Source organism: Mytilus trossulus, chromosome 9 (genome assembly GCF_036588685.1).
Source record: "Mytilus trossulus isolate FHL-02 chromosome 9, PNRI_Mtr1.1.1.hap1, whole genome shotgun sequence".
Classification (NCBI taxonomy): domain Eukaryota; kingdom Metazoa; phylum Mollusca; class Bivalvia; order Mytilida; family Mytilidae; genus Mytilus; species Mytilus trossulus.
The window spans coordinates 41,531,808-41,554,279 of NC_086381.1; the positions used below are offsets into that span (position 1 = coordinate 41,531,808).

At 32.7% G+C, this 22,472-nt stretch overlaps 1 protein-coding gene across 1 annotated transcript; it reads left to right on the forward strand.

The window, feature by feature from the left end:
• The first annotated feature begins 1,938 nt into the window (after nucleotides 1-1,938).
• On the forward strand, nucleotides 1,939-19,637 carry LOC134684628 (putative uncharacterized protein DDB_G0282133). Its single transcript, XM_063543929.1, has 8 exons — nucleotides 1,939-1,981; nucleotides 2,468-2,518; nucleotides 6,286-6,402; nucleotides 8,448-8,501; nucleotides 9,243-14,312; nucleotides 15,278-15,553; nucleotides 16,304-16,915; nucleotides 18,573-19,637. Exons 1-8 carry the CDS (start codon nucleotides 1,939-1,941, stop codon nucleotides 18,635-18,637), a joined length of 6,288 nt encoding a protein of 2,095 aa, XP_063399999.1. The 3' UTR covers nucleotides 18,638-19,637.
• Nucleotides 19,638-22,472: the final 2,835 nt, after the last annotated feature.

Consider the following 22,472-nt stretch of genomic DNA (forward strand, 5'->3'; position numbering starts at 1 on the left):
TTGTTAGTAATCTACATACAATGCAATTTTCAATACTTATTTTTTTTTATACCATTACAGTAATATTAAAAAAGAAATATCTTTTAAATTGTACACTTAAACCTTAAGCTAATTTTTGGTATGTTTTTAAGTTTGAATATCCCTTCGATAACAATATAAACTTGACATTATATAATATTTATAAGATCACAGGCGAGATGTATCTTTGTGATAACAGATCACATGTATAAAGTCATTCTATAGAGGAAAGTGAGATACCATTTATTAGTAGGTCAAAGGTTCAGATCAAATATAACTTTTACTTCGTGGTATTATATTAAATACACATTATGATCTTTATCATTTCTCTTTAACTATATTTATACGAAATTCCATCGCTGCCTAATTACTATGGTTTATTTGGCATACATTCTGTTATATATTAAATATATCCATGGAATGTTGGACGTATTACTCACTTTGCAGTACACTTATTTCTGCCTTTATCTTTTTGAGTATAGTTTGTTTTAAATAATGTATTCAAATTTCAGAAATCTTTCTACCTATATATTTGTCATACATTCTGTTATAAATGAAATATATCCCTGTAACTTTGGATTTATAACTACCTTTGTAGTACACTGATTTCTGCCTTTATCTTTTTTTGAGTATATTTTATTTTAAATAATGTATACAAATTTCAGAAATCTTTCTACCTACAAATACAACCGAGAGTAAGTAAACTATAAAAATGCAACTAACTTGATGATTTCTTAATGATTTAGAACGAGTCAACTAACTTAATTATTTCTTAATGATTTAATACGAGTAAGATTCAATGATCCTTATTATGAATTATATTATATTTATAGATTATCGTTGGTCATCTCAACGAGTATGATTTTCTTGCCTGAGCTGGTACGGCGAAAATGAGAAAAGCAATCGAGTTTAAGATAACCAATGATAATCTGTTTATATCTCTATTTTACCTATGACGACGTTGTTTATTTCATTGACAACGGAACGTGCATTCTTACTTTTTATCGATATTTTTTTTTGTATCATTCTACTATGCTCAGAAAGAAAATTATCAGATAGTAAAATAATAAAAGGAATATTTCGAAAAATAGCGATAATATGATATACTCAAAATGCGTATGTTCACATGAAAAAATTGACACAAATATATAAAAAAAATATTAAACCATGATATAATTCAACACTGCTACATTTGGATCATTGTTTCTATCTTGTTGCTAAGGTCCCCACTTACCTGCACTGCCCATGACAGATTCATAGAAAACAGCCTCAGTCATCAAATGTAATATTAATATTTGCATTTATCCCATATTAACTAATAAAAGCCAGCACGCCGATAAGAACCTATTTATATATATATATTAACCAAGAGCTTCACACAAACCAATCGAACGCATGAATATTCGTGTACTAGTAATCACTTGTACTTTGTTTTTTCATTTGCCATGAATATTCAAGTAATCTCGTGTACTTTGTTTTGTCATTTGACATGTATTTCGAAAATAATTTCGGCTTCATGTAAAATTTGATGACTTACTTGAGGAATATTGCTTTTTAGTTTCAATCAAATAAGAAGAAAATATTTAAAGAGCAGTTGAAGATCATATATCATATTCAACGAAAATTAAAGGCAATGAATTATATATAATGCTGGCACTAGTTTAAACAATAATTAAATTTACAGTTATTTAAAACAAAATTGTCTGAAATTTTTTTATAAATATCTTTTCTCCAACCTTAAACCAGAAAGAATGTATTGAAATATATCTATAACCATATTTTCCCATACATTTTAAAGCAAATGGTCGAATTGAGGGAACAAATAGACTGAACAGCAGAGTTTCTAATGGTGCGGCTAGGGACGGAAGTAGCGTCATTCTTACCCCAGTGCAGGAGGGCGCAGTCCAATCGTTAAGAACTATGTTGCAAAATGGACAAGCACGCGGAACTCCAAGATTAATAGGTAAAAGTATAGGTCATTAATGGCCGCTGGCTTTTGTCTGCTCTTTGGTTGTTGTCTCTTAGGCATATTCCCCATTTCCATTCTCAAATTTAATATAACATTTAATTGGTTATTTGAACTTCAGCATTATTTTAAGAACTTATATATCAAATAAAAATCGAATTCTATTGTATTATTTTAGGTGCTATAAGTTGTACAAATGGGACATCGCTACAATAAGAACGATAGAAGTTTCATTTTAAAACGTATACCTAGTTTTTTTTAAAGTAGAAAATAATTGGAGATTCTAATTCAAAAGGAAAAAAAGAACTGTGGTATATTTTTTATGTTTCTGTTAGATCGAAATTTAATGTGAAATAAACAGGGATAGTTTATAATTTGCTTCTTTGTAAATAAAATTTATTATGAATACAACAATTCTGACATAGCACCAGATATATCTTACTAAATCTTGATATTCTTAAAACTAATATATTTTTCATTTAGGGTTTTTAATTCCAACATCTAATGGGCGCACCAGGTTACGACTTATGCCAGGTAAGTCATTGTTTCAATCTAATGTTACCATTGCTTTAAACTTCAGACAAAAAAATTGAAGTACATGTATTTTATCAGACACAAAACACATACTTAAAAGTAACGTAAAATTACCATAGCTTCCAAAATACGAGATTGTATATTGTAATTACCTATTTCTCTATCAATTTGTCAGAACAAAAGTTATATCTGTAAAGAAATATATACCATGAAAACATTACAAGTGCATCTATAAGGCCGTGTTCACATTGACCTAAATTCGGTGTTGTGTTAGTGTAACCCACACGTAAACTAAACACAATTGCGTTCCAATTGATAAAACTCAATGTTTACATGTAGTTTAAATTATGTTTTACCTACATACAGTCGATAGTCAATGTGCCCTTGTGTAGGTTAAGTGTACACAAAACTAGGCATTTAGGACATTAGTTTTATCGTGTATATATTTTAAAAGGTGGTACCTAACACTTTAACTAAAATTAATTTGGCTCGTTTAATTTTCTTAAAATTTTGACACAGTATTTACTTTGACCCTTTGACAAAAAGTTGAGAATTTCAAACGATTTGAACCAACAGTTTAATAATAAAAAATACACTGGTTATATAGCAGTTTAAGAAACACTTATTTTGATCATTGAGAAGCTTAATATTCCCTTATGAACACGACGTCATTAAAACGTTCTGCCGATTTTACAGAGTTATCTCCCTGTAGTGTTAGGTACCACCTTAAGGAGGAAAGTATTTTTTAGTGAAATTGATATTTTTGATAATTATTAGTTGTCTAAATTTTACAGATTTTTTTTAGTTAAAAAAATTTAACGTACTTTATTAACCCCTAATCAAGAACGCAGCATCATTGCCGAAACCATAAGGCCGCAACCAATTGATTTTCGGGGGGAGGGAGCGGGGGGGGGGGGGGGGGGGGGCTATTATAGTTGAGTATAAAACAATCCTTTTTTTTTCGGCTGTCAGACAGCTGTTGCAGCTAACGTTTTCTAATGCGTTATCGAGACATCTCTAGTTCAAACTACTGCAAATTATAAAAATGGCTTTCATAAAGTAGCAACTACTTAACTTAAAAAAAAGGGGGAGGGTTATTTTTTTTATCTGAGTCAGATTTTTTTTAGCTCGTACGTTTTTATTTCTTTTTTTCCATGCTGGTGATCAAATACTTTTTTTTCAATATTTAACACTAAAATGAATGGGGAAACTCTTGATTCAGAATAAAAATTTCTATCATTTGTATGACCATTTTTTTTTTTATCAAATTGGGGATCGGAATATTTCCATTCCCATCCCCAACCTCCCTTTTGAAGTCAAATGGTTGTTCCCTTACCGCTAGAAAAAAATTACAAAAAAATTGAATTAAGTTATACGTAATGAACATTTAAATGACATATAGTTTACAAGTGGGAACAAATCTTATGTACAGGTAGCTAAACAAGGTGTATAGATGTGAACAAATGTAATGTAAAACCAGTGTACACTACACTAAACTAATTGTAAACATGTTTACTCTACACGGCGTTTGGTGTGAACACGGCCTAAGTTTAATGTTTTATCTGTATTGAATGTACATGTTTGACTTCCAGCCTACCTTGTTCGTGGCCCTGATGGTCGTGACAGTCTTAGGCTAGGTAAAAATGCAATATATCAGAAATCATATCTTGAGCTATATATAACAGTATATCAAATTAAGTTTATTAATACTTACAGAATAAAACTGCTTTTATGCAAATGCTCATACCACGCCTAATAAATAAGCGTCTATAATAATGTGGCATATTTCTGAAAAAAAAATTGTATAGTTTTTATAATAAAACACTGCGCTGGAATGATGTTCGTAGATACACACATTTCGCTTTAACATCAAACACAGGCAAATACCAAGCTATGGCATATATGCGTTTTTCAAAACACCCGAATATTTTTAGTTCGGATTCTTCATGCAGATATATTTTGGCATAGGATTTTGTTTTGACAAAGACTGCATAGAAGCCTGTAAAAAAATCATTAATCTTTATTTTAAATATACTGGAAAGTTATGATCAAGCGCAAACCTTCCCAAACTCATGTTAAGATCAGATCCATCTGTTCTTCTTAAACATTTCTTCTCTCTGATTCACGAACGCTATAATGATAAATGAGATGTCAATAACATTTTCATGAACTCTGCTTCATATGAATATGAAAGAAGCCTACAAGACGGTGTACAAAATAATAACCCATTGTTGAAATATCAATTCACCAAACAAAATAAAATATGTCCTATTTTAATGATAATGGTATTTGGGATATATGAAATGCTTTCTAGCTTTCATGACCAGTAATACAAAGTAAGTCACAAACATACTGAACTCACAAGCAAATTCATTTTTCATGTGTCCCTTTCAATAACAATATTGAATCTTACAACTTGTTCTAGAACGATATTAAAGAGACAAAGTGTTGCGTCATTTTGCTAGTGTATGCAAGCTGCAGTTTGATTGAAGAATATTAATATATCATATCTTGCTTTCAAATTGCATAGTCTAACAACTAGGATTTCAACTAACTTCGTTTCAGACGCTGAGCAATTTTTCACTAAAGGAGGTAATAATTACCTGTCAATGTAGCTCACCATACTTGTATATCTGCCTTTGGAAAGGACAATACTACTCTCCTCATTTCCCTAGACATATTTATCAATTATTAATTGTGATAAAAAGGAATAAATATATTAAAAAATCTTATGCTTTACCACGAGTATTGGTTGGATATGTAATAAGATACATACAAATTTTTTTTTACTACAGAATAGAAATTAGCCTGCTAAATTTGAATATTTATCTAAATTACCAACAGAAATACATAATCTCTTTTATCTGAATAAATATGAATACAATGATTGCCTTTTACAAAATTTAAACGCAATCAATTTATCAATTAATCACGAATCAATCAATCAATAGATAAACCAATCAACCAATCGATACACGAATCAATGAAAGACTTAATCAATTTGTTAACTCATATTGCCTAAACATAATACCGCTGCAGTGTTTAATATTGGTGGTGTTATCAATGCTTTTGTTTTATATTGTAATTAACCAGATCAATATTGAGTATGACCATAATGTTACTAAATGCTAACCTATTAAAATATCATTTAGTAATAACACTGAAAAGGATAGAAGTAGATACTAGTATTTAGATTGTTTGGATTATAAATAATTGTTTTGTAAAACTTTATCTATATTTTGTTTGGTACAAAAATTACTTTTATTATCTCATGGATAGACCGTTATTATTTTCTACTCAAGAAGAACACTCTTTAGTGGTAAAGAATTATACTGAACAGAAAATATGAAGGATTATTAGATATATTTTTGATCCATTAACATGATAAATGACATTCCATTTGAACAGAAAATTTAAATCATTAGATTTTAGTAACAATTTGCAAATCTGTATTTTCCACTGTTTAGGAATCAAACTTTCATATTAAAGCAATCCTTTAATATAATGTCCACTATAACTGTTTGCATTAACGCATTTGTTAATAGATTTTTTTTATATGTGTACAAGAGTTCAAAGATTTTATTTATCGTTTTGGATTTTCAATTAAACAATAAGCCGAGGGTATATTCTATATACTAATACTACAGCAAACACATTTGCAGAAGAAATTTAAAGTTTATATCGAAATGACAATTCTTAAGTACAACGAACTTTTTAATAATTTTTAATGAGTTAGTGCTCATATATATCTAATTGATCCAAAGCAGGTCGAGGACGTGTAGATTCTGCTGGAATGCCTTTGAATATTAGATCAATTGTTGCTGCTGCCAGAAGGGCCAACTTACTACCAACTAATGCTACAAGTACTAATCCCCAGACAAGAGGTAATTATATGATAAGTTTACTCTCCACTCGCACTGTCATTTAACTGTCAACTCATCTGGTCAGCCTTCAATCCACATACCTGGTCATACTTCCAACTAATTCTACAAGTACTAATCCCCAGACAAGAGTTAATTATATGATAAGTTTACTCTCCACTCGCACTTTCATCTAACTGTCAACTCATCTGGTCAGCCTTCTATCCACATAACTGGCCTTGAAGGCATAAAACTTTGCTCAGTGCTCGGAGCACAAAAATCATGCTCGAAACATGAAATCCAGCAATTTGATTGGTTAATTTTCGAGACTGAGTACAAAAATCATGCTCGAAAGTTTTATGACCGTGAGGCCTGGTCTTACTTCCAACTAATGCTACAAATACTAATCCCCAGACAAGAGGTAATTATATGACAAGTTTACTCTCCACTCGCACTGTCATCTAACAGTCAACACATCTGGTCAGCCTTCTATCCACGTACCTGGTCTTACTTCCAACTAATGCTACAAATACTAATCCCCAGACAACAGGTAATTATATGACAAGTTTACTCTCCACTCGCACTGACATCTAACAGTCAACACATCTGGTCAGCCTTCTATCCACATACCTGGTCTTACTTCCAACTAATGCTACAAATACTAATCCCCAGACAAGAGGTAATTATATGACAAGTTTACTCTCCACTCGCACTGTCATCTAACAGTCAACACATCTGGTCAGCCTTCTATCCACATATATGGTCTTACTTCCAACTAATGCTACAAATACTAATCCCCAGACAAGAGGTAATTATTTGACAAGTTTACTCTCCATTCGCACTGTCATCTAACAGTCAACACATCTGGTCAGTCTTCTATCCACATACCTGGTCTTACTTCCAACTAATGCTACAAATACTAATCCCCAGACAAGAGGTAATTATATGACAAGTTTACTCTCCACTCGCACTGTCATCTAACTGTCAACTCATCTGATCAGCCTTCTATCGACATACCTGGTCTTACTTCCAACTAATGCTACAAATACTAATCCCAAGACAAGAGATACTTATATGATTAGTCCACTGTCACCTCACACTGTCATCTTACTTTCAACTTAACTGCCCAGACAAGAGAAATTATGTGATTAGTTTACTCTCCACTTCCACGGTTATCTTACCTCCAACTCATCTGGTCAGCCTTCTATCCACATACCTGGTTTCACTCCAATTTGTGATCATTACTTGTTATCTATATTTATATCTGTTTTAGAAGTGGAGTATTTAGACTTAAATGAAACACAAATACATGGCTGTATCTGTATCTTTAAAGCCTTCATATCAAAAACAGACCAACATTCGAATTCCGTTTTACCATATAACGCAAAAGTGGGATCACATTTTTTTAACTTTTTAAATCGTTTAATTATTTTATTTGTACCTTCCAAAATAATATTCTTTAAGGCATAAGATCACAAAACTAATGTGAACATTATTATCTGTTAATGTGCATTTACGATATTAAGAAAGTTAACAGTTTTTTGGTCATCATTTCTACATGTTAGTTTTATGTCCAGTAACATTTTTATGTTGATGAAATGATTTTCATAAACTCGGGAGAATAACAGCTCTACACACGGTTTTTGCATTTGTATGAATTAGAAAATTATATTTTGACCTCACTGGTAAAGACGTTAATCAAAGCTTTTTAGTTACTGAACCATATTAATGCATGTTTTTTTTCTTCAATAAAGATACCTGCAGTCAATTGTATAAAAATCTAATGCAAGATATTACTGAAGACAACCACTGAAAATTTTCATTTTAACAGAAGCGGTGTTCAACTAATTTGTCTGTGTTTTCAATACTTTTCTTTTCATCCTTTCCTTCAAATAATTCAAACAATATAATATGTATAAACGCACATAAATGTCAATTTAGAAATTTTTTCATGATTATTTCATTTTTATTGTAATATTTGTATATGCCTACATGTTTACATATGTATTTCGAAGTGGATTTTATATTTATTTGTATAACTTACTAAAACGAAATATTTTTTATTTTAGTTCAACAAAGAAGACCATCTATGGTAATCCTCAGACCAAGAACTGGACAATCAGGTACTGTATTATTTTTTTCTGTCTAGATAACAATGTCATGAGTTTACCTCATACTGTGCCCAATAATCATGCGAAATCAATATCAGTTTGTATATAACAATATCAATAATAGCAATTCAACAAATGAGTAGAAGTATTACAAGAATTCAGACACAATTATTAACAAACGTAAGTCTGTCCAATAGTCATTGTCCACGATGCCACCTACATGATATTTTTTTTTCATACGTAAAACATATTTGTAATGAGTATTTTTACATTAAATTTGTATTCTTCTTTGGAGTAATAATGACATATGTTACATTATGTACTTTGAGAAGTCATCGATGGAACTTGTAGAACGTTAGGCAAATACAAATATTTCGATTTAGACCAACAATTAAGTTTTAGAGTTGTCCTTTCTGATTTTCGGCTTTTGGCTTTTAGTGTCACTGATGGAGATTAAACTAATCAATCAAATTAACCTTAATAAACAGTATCTATTGGACTATAATCCTTTCATAATCATAACAAAATACTTTACGAAATAGGTACCATGATTATAATTTAGAACACTGGACGCGCGTTTCGTCTACATAAGACTCATCAGTGACGCTCATATCAAAATATTTATAAAGCAAAACAAGTACAAAGTTGAAGAGCATTGAGAATTCAAAATTCCAAAAAGTTGTGCCAAATACGGCTGCATCTATGCATGGGTTAAGAAAATCTCAATCATAACATTTTTTTATTAAATTACAGGCACAAGAAGTTCTACTCGCTCTAGTCAACAACAGAATAGAATAAATCCTCAGCGGCGACGACAAAATGAAATCCGACGTTCACAGTCGAGTGGACGTTCACAGACCAGTGGACGATCACAGGCCAGTGGACGTTCACAGACAAGTGGTCGTTCACAGACGAGTAGACGTCCACAGACGAATGTGGAAGAGGTAGTTGAAGTTACAATAAATCATACTGGACCAAATACTGCAGGAGCTGTACCGTCCGGTGTCCAGACAGAAAACGTTCCAACGACTCAACTGGATCAAAGCTCACAACAGCAGTCAAGAAATAGATTTTTGGATACTGTGAGAAGCATGCGAAGGACTCAGACAGCTAACAGTATACCAGGTATGAGGAGATTAAACGTTTTGGACAGATCTACTGGACAATTGACGACCAAAACAATGGAAAGATCTAACATTGACACGTCTTCACAGAATCGTCGCGTTAACACACTTGCAGATAGAAATAGAATGCCGGAAACTAACAGAAACAGGATACCAGAAGGAAACAATAACAGACGACAGGATACCCGTACAGAACCAGTCGATTTATTTAACTCACCAAGATCTGTAAATCTAATTGGCGACACTGGAAGTTCAAATGGTCAGTCAGGTGATCAAACTAGAAAAGTATCTATATCAATTAATACTAACCAAGGCGGTAGTAATAATAATAATGACAAAACAAACGTGCAGTCAGACACTAACTTGTCTCAAGGCGCTGTGTCCATGTTTGACAACTCCAATTTACAAAATAACAATCGTTTTCAGAACTTTGGAACAAGAGATCAGTTAAGTGCTCAAAATCGCAATGTTTTTGACCGGCAAAGTGGTAATAATTTTGACGGTCAGAGCCAAGACCCACATAATTTTTTGACACCTGTTAACCCAGAGCCATTCAATCAGAATGATGTTCATCACAACAGTAATAATTTTAATGATCCTGGTTTTCAAGACCACCACCTAGATGTTCACAATAACCTTCAAAATACACCGACATTTTTGTCATCATCATCACAAAACATAAACCAAATACACGCACCCAATAATGATGGACAAAATTCAGTTTTAAGTTCACAACAGAATACACAAACTGATCAGTTTCCGCCCAATAGTCATTTTGTTGGACATCAAACATCTGCACAAAGTAATTCAAATACGTTAATGAACAATCCAGATCTTCTAAATGATCAAAACATTGCAAAACTAAAAAATAATCAGTTGTCAGGTTTGACACTAAATGACATTTTTCCAGGAATGCAAATGGGGAACAAACAACAAATACTGAGACCATTATCAAATCCAACAAACGAATTTCAATCACAAAATACGCACAATGATAAAATCAACCAACCAACTCAAAACTCGTTTCAAAGTAATAGTAATTTTCAGAATATAAACCAACAAAGCATACAAACTGCTAACCCTAAAATTCAAACTATACAAAGCACACAATCTGCTAACCCTAAGAATGAAAATCTACAATCACTTCTTCAGCAAGTTATTACAAAATTACTTGCAACTAATAACAACATTGGCGCTACACCTGTCATTACACAACCTGTCACTCACAATGACATTCCACTGTCGTCAAATAACAATAATGGCTTATCATCAATGGGAAATAGTTTATCATCTAACCTTAACACAATGAATACATTACAACAGTCACCAATCACTAGCACAGGAATTGATAATAGTCACATTAATCTGATAGGCGGCATACAACATCATAATCAAGGAAACACATTACAACAGACACCAAGCATTAGCACAGGAATGGATGCTAGTCTCATAAATTCGATTGGTGGCATACAACATCAGAATCAAGCAAACAAATTACAACCGACACCAAGCACTAGCACAGGAATGGATGCTAGTCTCATAAATTCGATTGGCGGAATACAACCTCAAAATCAAGCTAATACATTACAGGCACTTCTGACGAATTTACTACAACAAACACCAGGTTCAGGTGGACTAGCAGTAAATCAAAAACAAATTCATTCTACTCAAAACATGATAGGAAACAAACAACAAACACAAATTGGACAGACAGCAAACCAAAACCAACTTAATTCTATCCAAAACATGCTAGAAAACAATAAAAAAGTACAAGGTTCAAGTGGACAGGCATCAAACCAAAACCAACTCAATTCTATTCAAAACATGTTAGGTAACAAACAACAAGCATCAGGATCGAGTGGACAGACAGCAAATCAAAACCAACTTAATTCTATCCAAAACATGCTAGAAAACAATAAAAAAGTACAAGGTTCAAGTGGACAGGCATCAAACCAAAACCAACTCAATTCTATTCAAAACATGTTAGGTAACAAACAACAAGCATCAGGATCGAGTGGACAGACAGCAAATCAAAACCAACTTCTTTCTATTCAAAACATGATAGAAACAATGCAACAAGCACCAGTATCAGGTGTACCAACATCAAATCAAAAACAAATCAATTCTATCCAAAACATGTTAGGAACAATGCAACAAACACCAGGTATAAGTGAACAGGCATCAAATCAAAACCAGGTTAATTCTGTCCAAAACATGCTGAATACAATGCAACAAACACAAGGTTTAAGCGGACAAGCATCAAATCAAAACCAAGTTAATTCTATCCAAAACATGTTAGGAAACATACAACCAGCACCAGGATCGAGCGGACAGGCAACAAATCAAAATCAACTTCTTTCCATTCAAAACATGTTAGAAACTATGCAGCAGACACAAGGTTTAAGTGAACAGGCATCAAATCAAAACCAAGTTAATTCTATCCAAAGCATGCTGAATACAATGCAACAAACACAAGGTTTAAGCGGACAAGCATCAAATCAAAACCAAGATAATTCTATCAACAAAATGTTAGGAAACATACAACAAGCACCAGTTTCGAGTGGACAGGCAACAAATCAAAACCCACTTAATTCTATCCAAAACATGTTAGGAACAATGCAACAAATACCAGTTTTAAGTGGACAGACATCGAATCAAAACCAAGTTAATTCTATCCAAAACATGCTGGATATAATGCAACAAACACAAGGTTTAAGCGGACAAGCATCAAATCAGAACCAAGTTAATTCTATCCAAAACATGTTTGGAACAATGCAACAAACACCAGGTTTGGGTGGACAGGCTGAAAATCAAAACCAACTTCTTTCTATTCAAAGCATGCTCGGAACCATGCAACAAACACCAGGTTTAAGTGGACAAGGATCAAATCAAAATCAACTTCTTTCTATTCAAAACCTGTTAGAAAACCAACAAAACAATGTTCCTTCTATGTCTACAACGAACTTTGCAACAAAACAGCAACAACATACAGGACAACCAAGTACAAGTTCAAATTCATTATTCAATCCTCAAGACAATGTGTCAGTATTGCTGCAGACATTACTTAAGCAAAACAACTTAGGAACCAACACTAATCAGGATTTGCAAAATAGTAATCAACATTTTGGGCTGAATGGATTACTATCAAACGCTAACATGGTTTCACATACCAACATTAACCAACAAAATAATCCCAACATTTTAAATACACCAACCGACACTAATCTTGCAACGGCACAAAGAATTGTTAATATACAAATGCAAAACGCTTTACAGCCTCACGACTTCGGATTAAGTGGAGGTCATGATATAAGTCACATTAATACATTTGGTCATTCGACCAATAATTTGGCAGCACAAATGAATCCAAACATGTTTAACATACAAAATTTATTACAGGGAAATTCACTTTTGCAAAGCATGGCATCAACCCAGAATCAAGGTCATAATATGTTATTTGGTCATAATCTACCACAAAATAACATGATGAATAACATGCTGGCAATCCCTATCACAAACAACCAACTGCAAAATTCAATTAACAACAACCAAGGCTTACGCCAATTATTACAACGTAATATACAACAAATATTAATGAAACACAACAATCAAATTGTTGGAGCACAAGGATTTTTAGGCCTTAATAATGCAACTAAATCTTTCCCCAATAATCAACTAGCTCCAAGTGATGTTGTTTTTGATAATACAACCAGAAATAGTACCGGTACAACTGTCACACCTTCTAGCATTAAGGTTGGAGCTATAGAGACATTAAATTTGACAGTGAATCCCACGAAACCATCATTGTTCTCAACGTTTGAGACTTTCTTCCCGACTAAACAAGTACTTGTGGATACCCTTGGGAGTATGCCAATGGAAACTTTAAACACTTTGTCAACTAATCACGTTTTGGATAATCATGGAAGTATGCCAATTGAAACTTTAAATCCTTTGTCAACTCAACACGTACTAGATACCCATGTGAGTATGCCAATAGAAACTCTCAATACTTTGCCGACTAAACACGTACTGGATACTCATGGGAGTATGCCAATAGAAACTCTCAATACTTTGCCAATTCAAACCATGTTTGATACTCATGGAAGTATGCCAATGGACACTTTAAATACTTTGCCAATCAAAACCGTGTTTGGTACTCATGGAAGTATGCCAATGGACACTTTAAATTCATTTCCGACTAAACAAGTACTTGTGGAGACTCATGGAAGTATACCAATGGACACTCTAAATAATTCAGTTGCAATAATTTATCATCCAAATGCTACAACCGTTATTCTTGGAAATAACTTCGGCACTCTGATGGATAACATGACAACAACAAATAACACAGGAAGTGAACTATATAATCTAACCACAGACTTGAGCATAACTGCTAATAACAGCGTGACTTCTATGTCTAACACTTCATATATTGGCATTGCTACTTATACTAATCTAACAGCCAATGTTAATGATGTCATTACTTATACTAATATGACAGACTTCCTGTCAAATGCTACGTTAACATCTAATGCTACAAATGCTATGTTAACATTAAATGCTACAAATGATATCGTTAACAGTACACTATTAAATAGTACTAATGTTTCTTCTGTGAATATAAGTGATGTCCTACCGACAGCACCAGCAGTTCCTGTGTCATCGACGAATGCAAAGCCACACATTATCGATATCAGTGGTAAGTGTCATATCTTTAAGACATCTGATAATTATTTTTTTTTAGATTTCATGAAAATATTTCAAGCGTATTTTCGAGGATTATTTTCATAGGTTGATTTATGTTGATATAAATATGAAATACCGTTTTTTTTCGATGTTAAGGTGTAATACCACTATTGATTTCTTCTATTAGTCTTTGTTAAATGTGCATTTTCCAAAAAAAATGTGCAGACTTTAATTTTAATAAAGTTTAATCTTTGTTAAGGATATTTTAGGAAAGTCATTAGAATTAAAAAAAAAATAAAAATTAACCACAAATTGAATGTAATGTTTACTGGAAGAAACAGTCGATTTGTAGGTAAAATATTGATACACAGGATTTCCTTTTACACAATTTACTTCTGGATACTATCTAAGGATCATACACAAGGCTCTGTCCAAGTTTGAGAGTAATCAAGGATAGTTTTAGAAAGTCATAACAATTTGAATATTTGTGAACGACGGAATGTAGGATAGCTATGTCTCGCTTTTGAAAAAGTCACAAGCTTCATAAAAATATAATGAGTGGCTTTGGTGATGTTAAATGTCTCTCCAGTGTTGCTCGAGTCCAAAAAAAATCAAAATCTAAAGCTATCTGAAAATATGGAGAAAACGGGATCAAAAGCGACTTAAAGGTATAGCTAAAGCATGACAACGAATTAGAGTATCCAATAAGGGAAATATATTCCATAATTGAAAATAATTTCCCAAATTTGATAACAGGATTATATTCTTCTAGTAACGAAACACTGGTTACTGGGCTATAGAAACCTTCGGTTACTACTAGTAGTAATAATAATATAAACGGCATTTTTTTGCTGCACCCGATGTGTTTGAATTCTTTTGTAGAAACCAGTTGTCACCCTTTACACAATTGCGGATATTTTTATTCAAAATTTATACATAACATCCATCTGTAATATATATAATTGATCATAATTGCAGTATCAACAACAGCGAAACCATCAGCATTGGACATATTAGGACCAAATGGAAGATTAACAAGTACATTAAAGAAAAGCTTAGGTATCAAAAATGTAGACAAAGCAACTTTGAAAGGCCTGATTTCTAACGTCCTACGTGATCTGTTCAAACAAAACTTCATTGATCCAGTGAAGGGCACATTGAAAGCTTCACTGAATTATACAACCATGTTGAACAGTGTCAAGAAAGTGCTGATGAAATCAAAGAGCAAATTATTAAAACTCAGACAGCAAGTTGGTAAGTTACTATTTATTGCTTGAAAAAAGAAGGTAGAGCTAAATATATATCTTTCTCTTTAAATTAATACAATTCTACAGCGTTTAAATATGGAGAGTTGAGTAAACAAAACACCTAAAAAATAAAATATTGAGAATGGAAACGGTTAATGAGATAAAGAAACAATAACCCGAACGTAAGGCTTATACTTGCCCAAGGCTCACAATGTGCTTTTAACGCAGCGAGACAATCTTGCACCCGGAGGCTAGATTGAGCTTACCCGCTGTACAATAATGTAAACAACTTCATCGAAATGAACGCCACACTGTGTCCATTTATTAGAAAAATGGCTATTGATTTCTATAATTTACTATCTGTGACTGGTTTTGGTGGTTATTCACATATATAAGATCATCGGTTGGTTCTTTTAAATGAATTCTATTTACTACAATAAGGATTTCACTCAGTGTGACATTTTGTAAATAAAATATGATTTTGTATTTCTTATTTTTCCCGTATAACTATTTTATGTAACATAAATAACTTAAATACCAGATAATAATTAAAGTTAACATAAACAGGGAAAATTACAAATAAAGCCTGAAAAAGTTTTAATTTTGCATAGTCAAATAAAACCAAAACATTGATTTTATTTAAAAACCGTTGAATGAAGGTTACAGAAAACTATTTGATGTCAACGTCAAGATTAGTTCTTTAAGCCGAACTATAACCATTTCGTTTTGTGATTGAATTGTAACTTTAATATTCCAGCTATTTCGCCTTCCAAGATGCAAAGTATTCTGAGTAGTAGGGGACTTGACGTTGGATCTAAACATTTACAGCCTGTTAGCAGCATGTCTCCGTCACCTTTGCCTGTTACAAAATTCGTTACAACACAACCATCAACCATTAAACAACCTACTTTAGAAGCACCAACGCCATCTCAGCTTATTATAGACAGTGTCGGAAATCATGGCGTCATTACGAATCAACATTTTGGATCAACACCAGGTGGAGGTGTTGCTGTTTGGTTTTCTAAGCCTTCTAAACCGACCCCTATTGTCGGTAGTGGAAGCCTTAGTCAATACCATCAGTTTAATCATTTATCCAATCCAGTCATACAATCTTCTGGAGATTTTTCTGTCAATGGGATGGCAGCACCATCTGACATGAATGCAATACCAGTGACGTCACCGAATCATGCTGTCTCTCATTTCGCAACTTCTAATCCAATAGGATTTAATGACATTTTAAATCCTGTAACACATATTCCAAATATAATGACAACAGTATCATCATTGCTGCCCCAAAACTACGTTACAGATCCAACACTCCAATTTATGGCGGCGATGACAACACCAACGTCACAGATATCTAATTTAGGTAAACTTATTTCACATTTTGTGGATGTAGCGTTTGATAGTATATCAAATTATGTAAGCGTAAATGCTAAATCTGTAGATGGTAGTGTTATCACTAAACATGATTCGAATAATACACATTACAAGGTGAAAACAAATAGCACCACATATAATGCAACCGATAGTAAATTCCCTAGTGGTAACCCAAACAATATAAGCGATCAAATAAACGCAACTCTGGATACAAGAAACACTGGTTTAAACATATCACAATCAAACTCTTCATTTGAACCAGTTAGCGTTAGTGTCAATTTTAATACATCTCACATCCTGAATCAGAATATGACAGTAGTTGATAATAGTAGTATAATAGTTAACACAACTACACAAGCACTTGTTACGCCAACATCGACCGTAACTACTACAATGATATCAACAAGCACAACCGAGACAGCTACCACTACTGAGCCTGAAGAATTCATTCGTCTTCCGGATGGAACAATAATTAATGCCTCAATGTTAGAAAACATGGATCCAGAACAGGCTGAAATTCTGTCGGAATTGTCAGAGCGTGGAGCTTAAAGTGTTAGTATACCAATGAGTAAAATATGTCGTTTTCATGGTCGGATGTGTTGCTGATGTGTACCAAATAATTCTTAAAAGACCATACTATAATAAATTTCATGTTTTACTAGCGGGTTATTATACCATCAACATAGCAAGGGGTAACATTTTTAAAAGTAGCCTATCACATGGTTAAACACTATTTTCTTTGACTTATCTCCGAGATACGCTGAAAATGTGGATTCTCAAAATATGATATTTCGATGCCGAATATGCTATTTACGGGAATATGATAAATTTGAGTCATACACTGCATAAGCATTATGTACTGGATATCTACACGGTTATATGTGATGTCAAAGTATTCAGTATATAAATATCTGAAAGCAGAAAACTGACATGTATAATCACTGTTTACAAATTAAAATCAACTCCGATGATAGGCGTTAACACTTTTCATTCTAAATTAGATTTTTGTCATATATTTATGACGCGACACGTTTTCATTAAATGTTACTTATGTGAGAGTTTGGAAGCAAAGTACATCTGTTTATTATAATTACGGATGTTTTAGTTTATATACTTTTGCTTTGTTTGTTAATCATTTGGGAATTACCTTTATATTTTTAGGATGGAACATCGTGTAGAGATCTTCTACCATACTGTGTAGGAACAAGCAGACTGTTTTCTTCACACCTACCTCTGTTCATTTTCTAACACATCTTTTACACAAAACTATATAATCTCACTTGCTTTATATGTCATAGTGGTATATTATAGCATTATAATAACAAATGTATATCGTTACACTAATCAACGCATAACAAGTGTCAACCGTGTACTGTCCATGTGTATGTGTATGTGTATTGCATGAGCATTGATTGAAAAAGATAATAAACCATTGTTAACTATTCATTATTTTATAGATTAGTACATTTATATGTACTATTTTTTAAGTCAATGATAACGTTCTTTCTTCAATGACCTTTAAGTAAATAATCAAATGGTTAGAATGTATTAAAGTTTGTCTTTTTGTCTTTCTTTATTTACCAGATGTCATCAGTTGTCTCTTATTGTCTTGTAAATATCTTCTTACATTTCAATGTATATTTCAGCTTCTCCCTCAGGCAGCTTAACAGGACCAGGTGGTGTTCCAGTATTTATGCCAAGTTCCGTATAACGGAAGTTCTATTCGGAAGGTATTGGGACTGAGTCTACAAAACAAAATGGACGACAACAATGAAAGATGAATTCGTTGTTAGGGAAATCATTTCACCAACATCTACAAATAATGACTGTAGCAATCTCTGTTAAAGCATGTATTTCATTCCATTTGAAATTTTAGTTTCTTCTTGAGAACGAGTTATTTCATATTCATACAAACGCAAACAATAAACAAATAGTGTATTTGCCAAGAATTGATTTAATTAATTTCTATTACAGACTATTAATCAAGTTGTGTCGCTTAGCCAAATTAAGATAAGTTCTAATGTTTCATATACATCAAACCAAAACATTTTCTGTTCCTGCTAGTTCATAGTCAATGAAAATGTATGTCCTTTCGAAGGGAAACAACTCGTACGCCTGATCTCTAATCACAGGGTCAATGACGAATTTTACAGATTAGCTATCATATATCATATGAACATCGTAATACCACTTTTATATCTTAGAAAACAACTTGCCGGTTTTTTGTTTTATCTATTTAAAAATCGGGAAGACTTGCTTAAATCTTAGAACAGTCTCTTCGAGGATTTTTTGAAATGAAAAGTAACTTAGATTTTTCTTTATTTCTGTTCATTAGATCTTCAGTTATATTTAATAGTGAGAACAATTAATAAATTACGTACTTTTGACATACTTTACATCATCATGTTTTTGGTAAATGCATTACCAAGAAATAATTTTCTTCTTGTTACATTTTGTTTGAATATCTTAGGAATGTTGTCATGATTAACGTATTTTCATGTATATCTGCATTTATGGAACTGTTTAAAAAGGGTATGCGGTACCTTATACTACGATGTGCAATTATCTGCAATATGAATACATCATGTTTAATAAGGATAATGACGACGAATAGTATACTTAAAAGTATCAGAAATGCATAATTTGTTCATCATTTTGTTTAATATTTGTACAAATATCATGTCATATTTATAATAAAACATTTGTTTGTATTTCTTGTTGTATTTATAAAAAAAACCTCACACACATACAAATACACTTTTTAATGAAACGTATTAGGTATCAAAATACGTTAGAATCAACCAATGAATGAATGTTGTGTTCCTAATGGAATTCGACCAAACTAAACTTGTTCTTTCATTGTTGGCATGTCTTAGCTGGCCACGAGGCTGACAAATCTTAACTATTTGTTTATTATGCCCCATTAATGGGCATTTTTTTCTGGTCTGTTCGTCCTTTCGTCTGTCCGTCCGTTTATTCGTCCGTCCGTTCGTCAGGGTAAAGTTTTAATCGAGTTTGTTTTTGTAGAAGTTGAAGTCCAATCAACTTGAAATTTAGTAAACATGTTCCCTATGATATGACCTTTTTAATTTCAATGCCAAATAAGAAACTTTAACCCATTTTCACGATCCACTGAACATAGAAAATGATAGTGCGGATGGAACATCCGTGTACTTGGGACACATTATTGTTTATAAAAAAAATAAGGAGATGTCTAATGATTGCCAATGAGACAACGGATCTACCAAAAATCAAATGAAGTAAATGTAAGCAATTATAGGCAACCGGGCGGCATTCAACAGTGTAAAGAAACATAGCGTATAGTCGGTAATGTGCGTTCAAGCAATTGAGTTTCAAAATGGGTAAAAAAATCAAAAGACAAATTCGAGCATACAAAACACAAAATAGAAAACGGAAGACTGATTTACACGAATTACACAGAAAACTGGGTTGATCTTAGGTGCTCCAGAAGGGTAAGCAGATCCTCTTCCAAATATGGCCCCCTACGTGTTACTTAATTAATAAAAGTACAAAACTATTCACAAATCTAATTAGAAAGGTACCATTTGGGAAAAGAGTACGCCTTGTGTTACCGACGATTGTAACAGAGCTGTAGTCATCTTTAAAAAAGATAATCCATAATAGTCAACACAATCGTGAAGGCTTCCGTAAAAACATATTTGTATCAAGCAGCACTTACATATATAACATTTATATCTAGTTTAAGTGATTTCCAGAGCTTGCATTTTCTTGATACATGTTGCTCCTTGGAAAGGTTGAATTGAGGTAATGAAGCTGAACTTACCCCTTCGAAAACACTATTGATGCCATAACTAATTGGTTGACTGTTATGGCAAATGAGCTTCAGGTCATTTGAATTACCATATTTCCGCCCATTTCTCCTATTTAGAATCACCAAGTTAGACTAATCACCGTTTTTGTACTCACAAAAGCCAAACTACGGATACAACATGCGGATAACGATATGCTAACCTTTCCAGAACAACGAAGATCAGCCCGGCTTTCGTTTGGATTCGTTATGCTAAGTCGTTTGTTGTATTTGTTATAATTTACAAATTGCTGTATTTTTTCTGATAAATTTTCTTTTTTTTCCCATTGCCAGTTTTTTTTATCTCGACATATGAGTTATAATATCGCTTTGGTATCATCTGTTTGTGTATAAATGCTTGCTGGTCAAATTTTTAACAATAATATACACACCAATAATGATCTGGGGAACGCATAGTTGTCTCATCTTTAAAAAAAGACTTGTGCTTCGACCAGCTACAAATGAACGTCGGCAGTCTTCGGATGTCATCTCTATGGTTATTTATATAATATATAGCCATTAATACACAACAAAATGCTGATACATATTATTGAGCCCGTTCATTGTGATTTTATCAAATTTTTTGTTGTTGTAAATTATATAAACGTTACGTGTTTGTTTGTTATTATTTAAATATGGTAATTAAAATCAAATCAGTAAATATAAATTTGACAGCTAATGCCTCTTTAAAAAGCAGAAACAATTAATCGTCTTGACAATTCATCTCTATATGTTTCATTTTGAACAAACGACACACAGAGCGTCTGCTTCATTCGTATACGGAGGACATCTCAAACTGCCACATTTTGTTCGGAGAGGATAAAACAAAATACCATGTTCATCTTTATTCTTACTGTCCAACCAACGTCTCTGGATTTATATCAACACATGCGAAATCCTTATTGTTATGAGTATAATGATCACTCATCAGATATCCATCATACTCTGAATTCCACCCTTTATAACAAGTCTTCCGACCTAAAATATTTTGAAAGTAAGAATTTGATTAATAGTATTTTGCGCACACCAAATACATTGTCTATCGTACATAAAAAAATAGGATGTATTCACATACGAAATAACACGAATGGTCTTTTCCGTACATTGTTTGTCTTTAAAAGATATTCATCCGTAATAGCCCTTTGTGTTCACCTGGTATATTTTAAAAGACGGGCGAAAGATACCCGAGTGACAGTCAAAATAATGAATCGAAAATAAACTGAGAACGCCACTGCTAAAAAAGAAAAAAAAGACAAACAGACAAATAAAAGAACACATCACACAACATAGAAAACTAAAGACTAAGCAACACGAGGCTCACTATAAACATTATGATATTAAGACGTGCTGTGTCAGCTATAAGGATGTTATGGTTATAATTAATTTCCACTTTACAATACAAAATATGTTGAATATCACCTTATATTTTCAAAAACATTTAGTTTATATGTTGGACACAAATCTTCTTTGTTTAAAAATTTTAGAGAGACAAAAACTGCTTCACCTGCATAGTTGGATATATTCATAACAGGATTTAAGGGTACATAAGTCAATGTAATAAGAATAATTTATGGAAATATATACTTCACAAGAATATGATACATAACAATATGTCAAACTTCAAAACTGTCAGGTGCACTCGACTCTAATTCGACTTTCCAAGATCGGTGATTTTCTCCGGTCACTGCGCTTTCCTCCACCCATAAAAACTGACTAC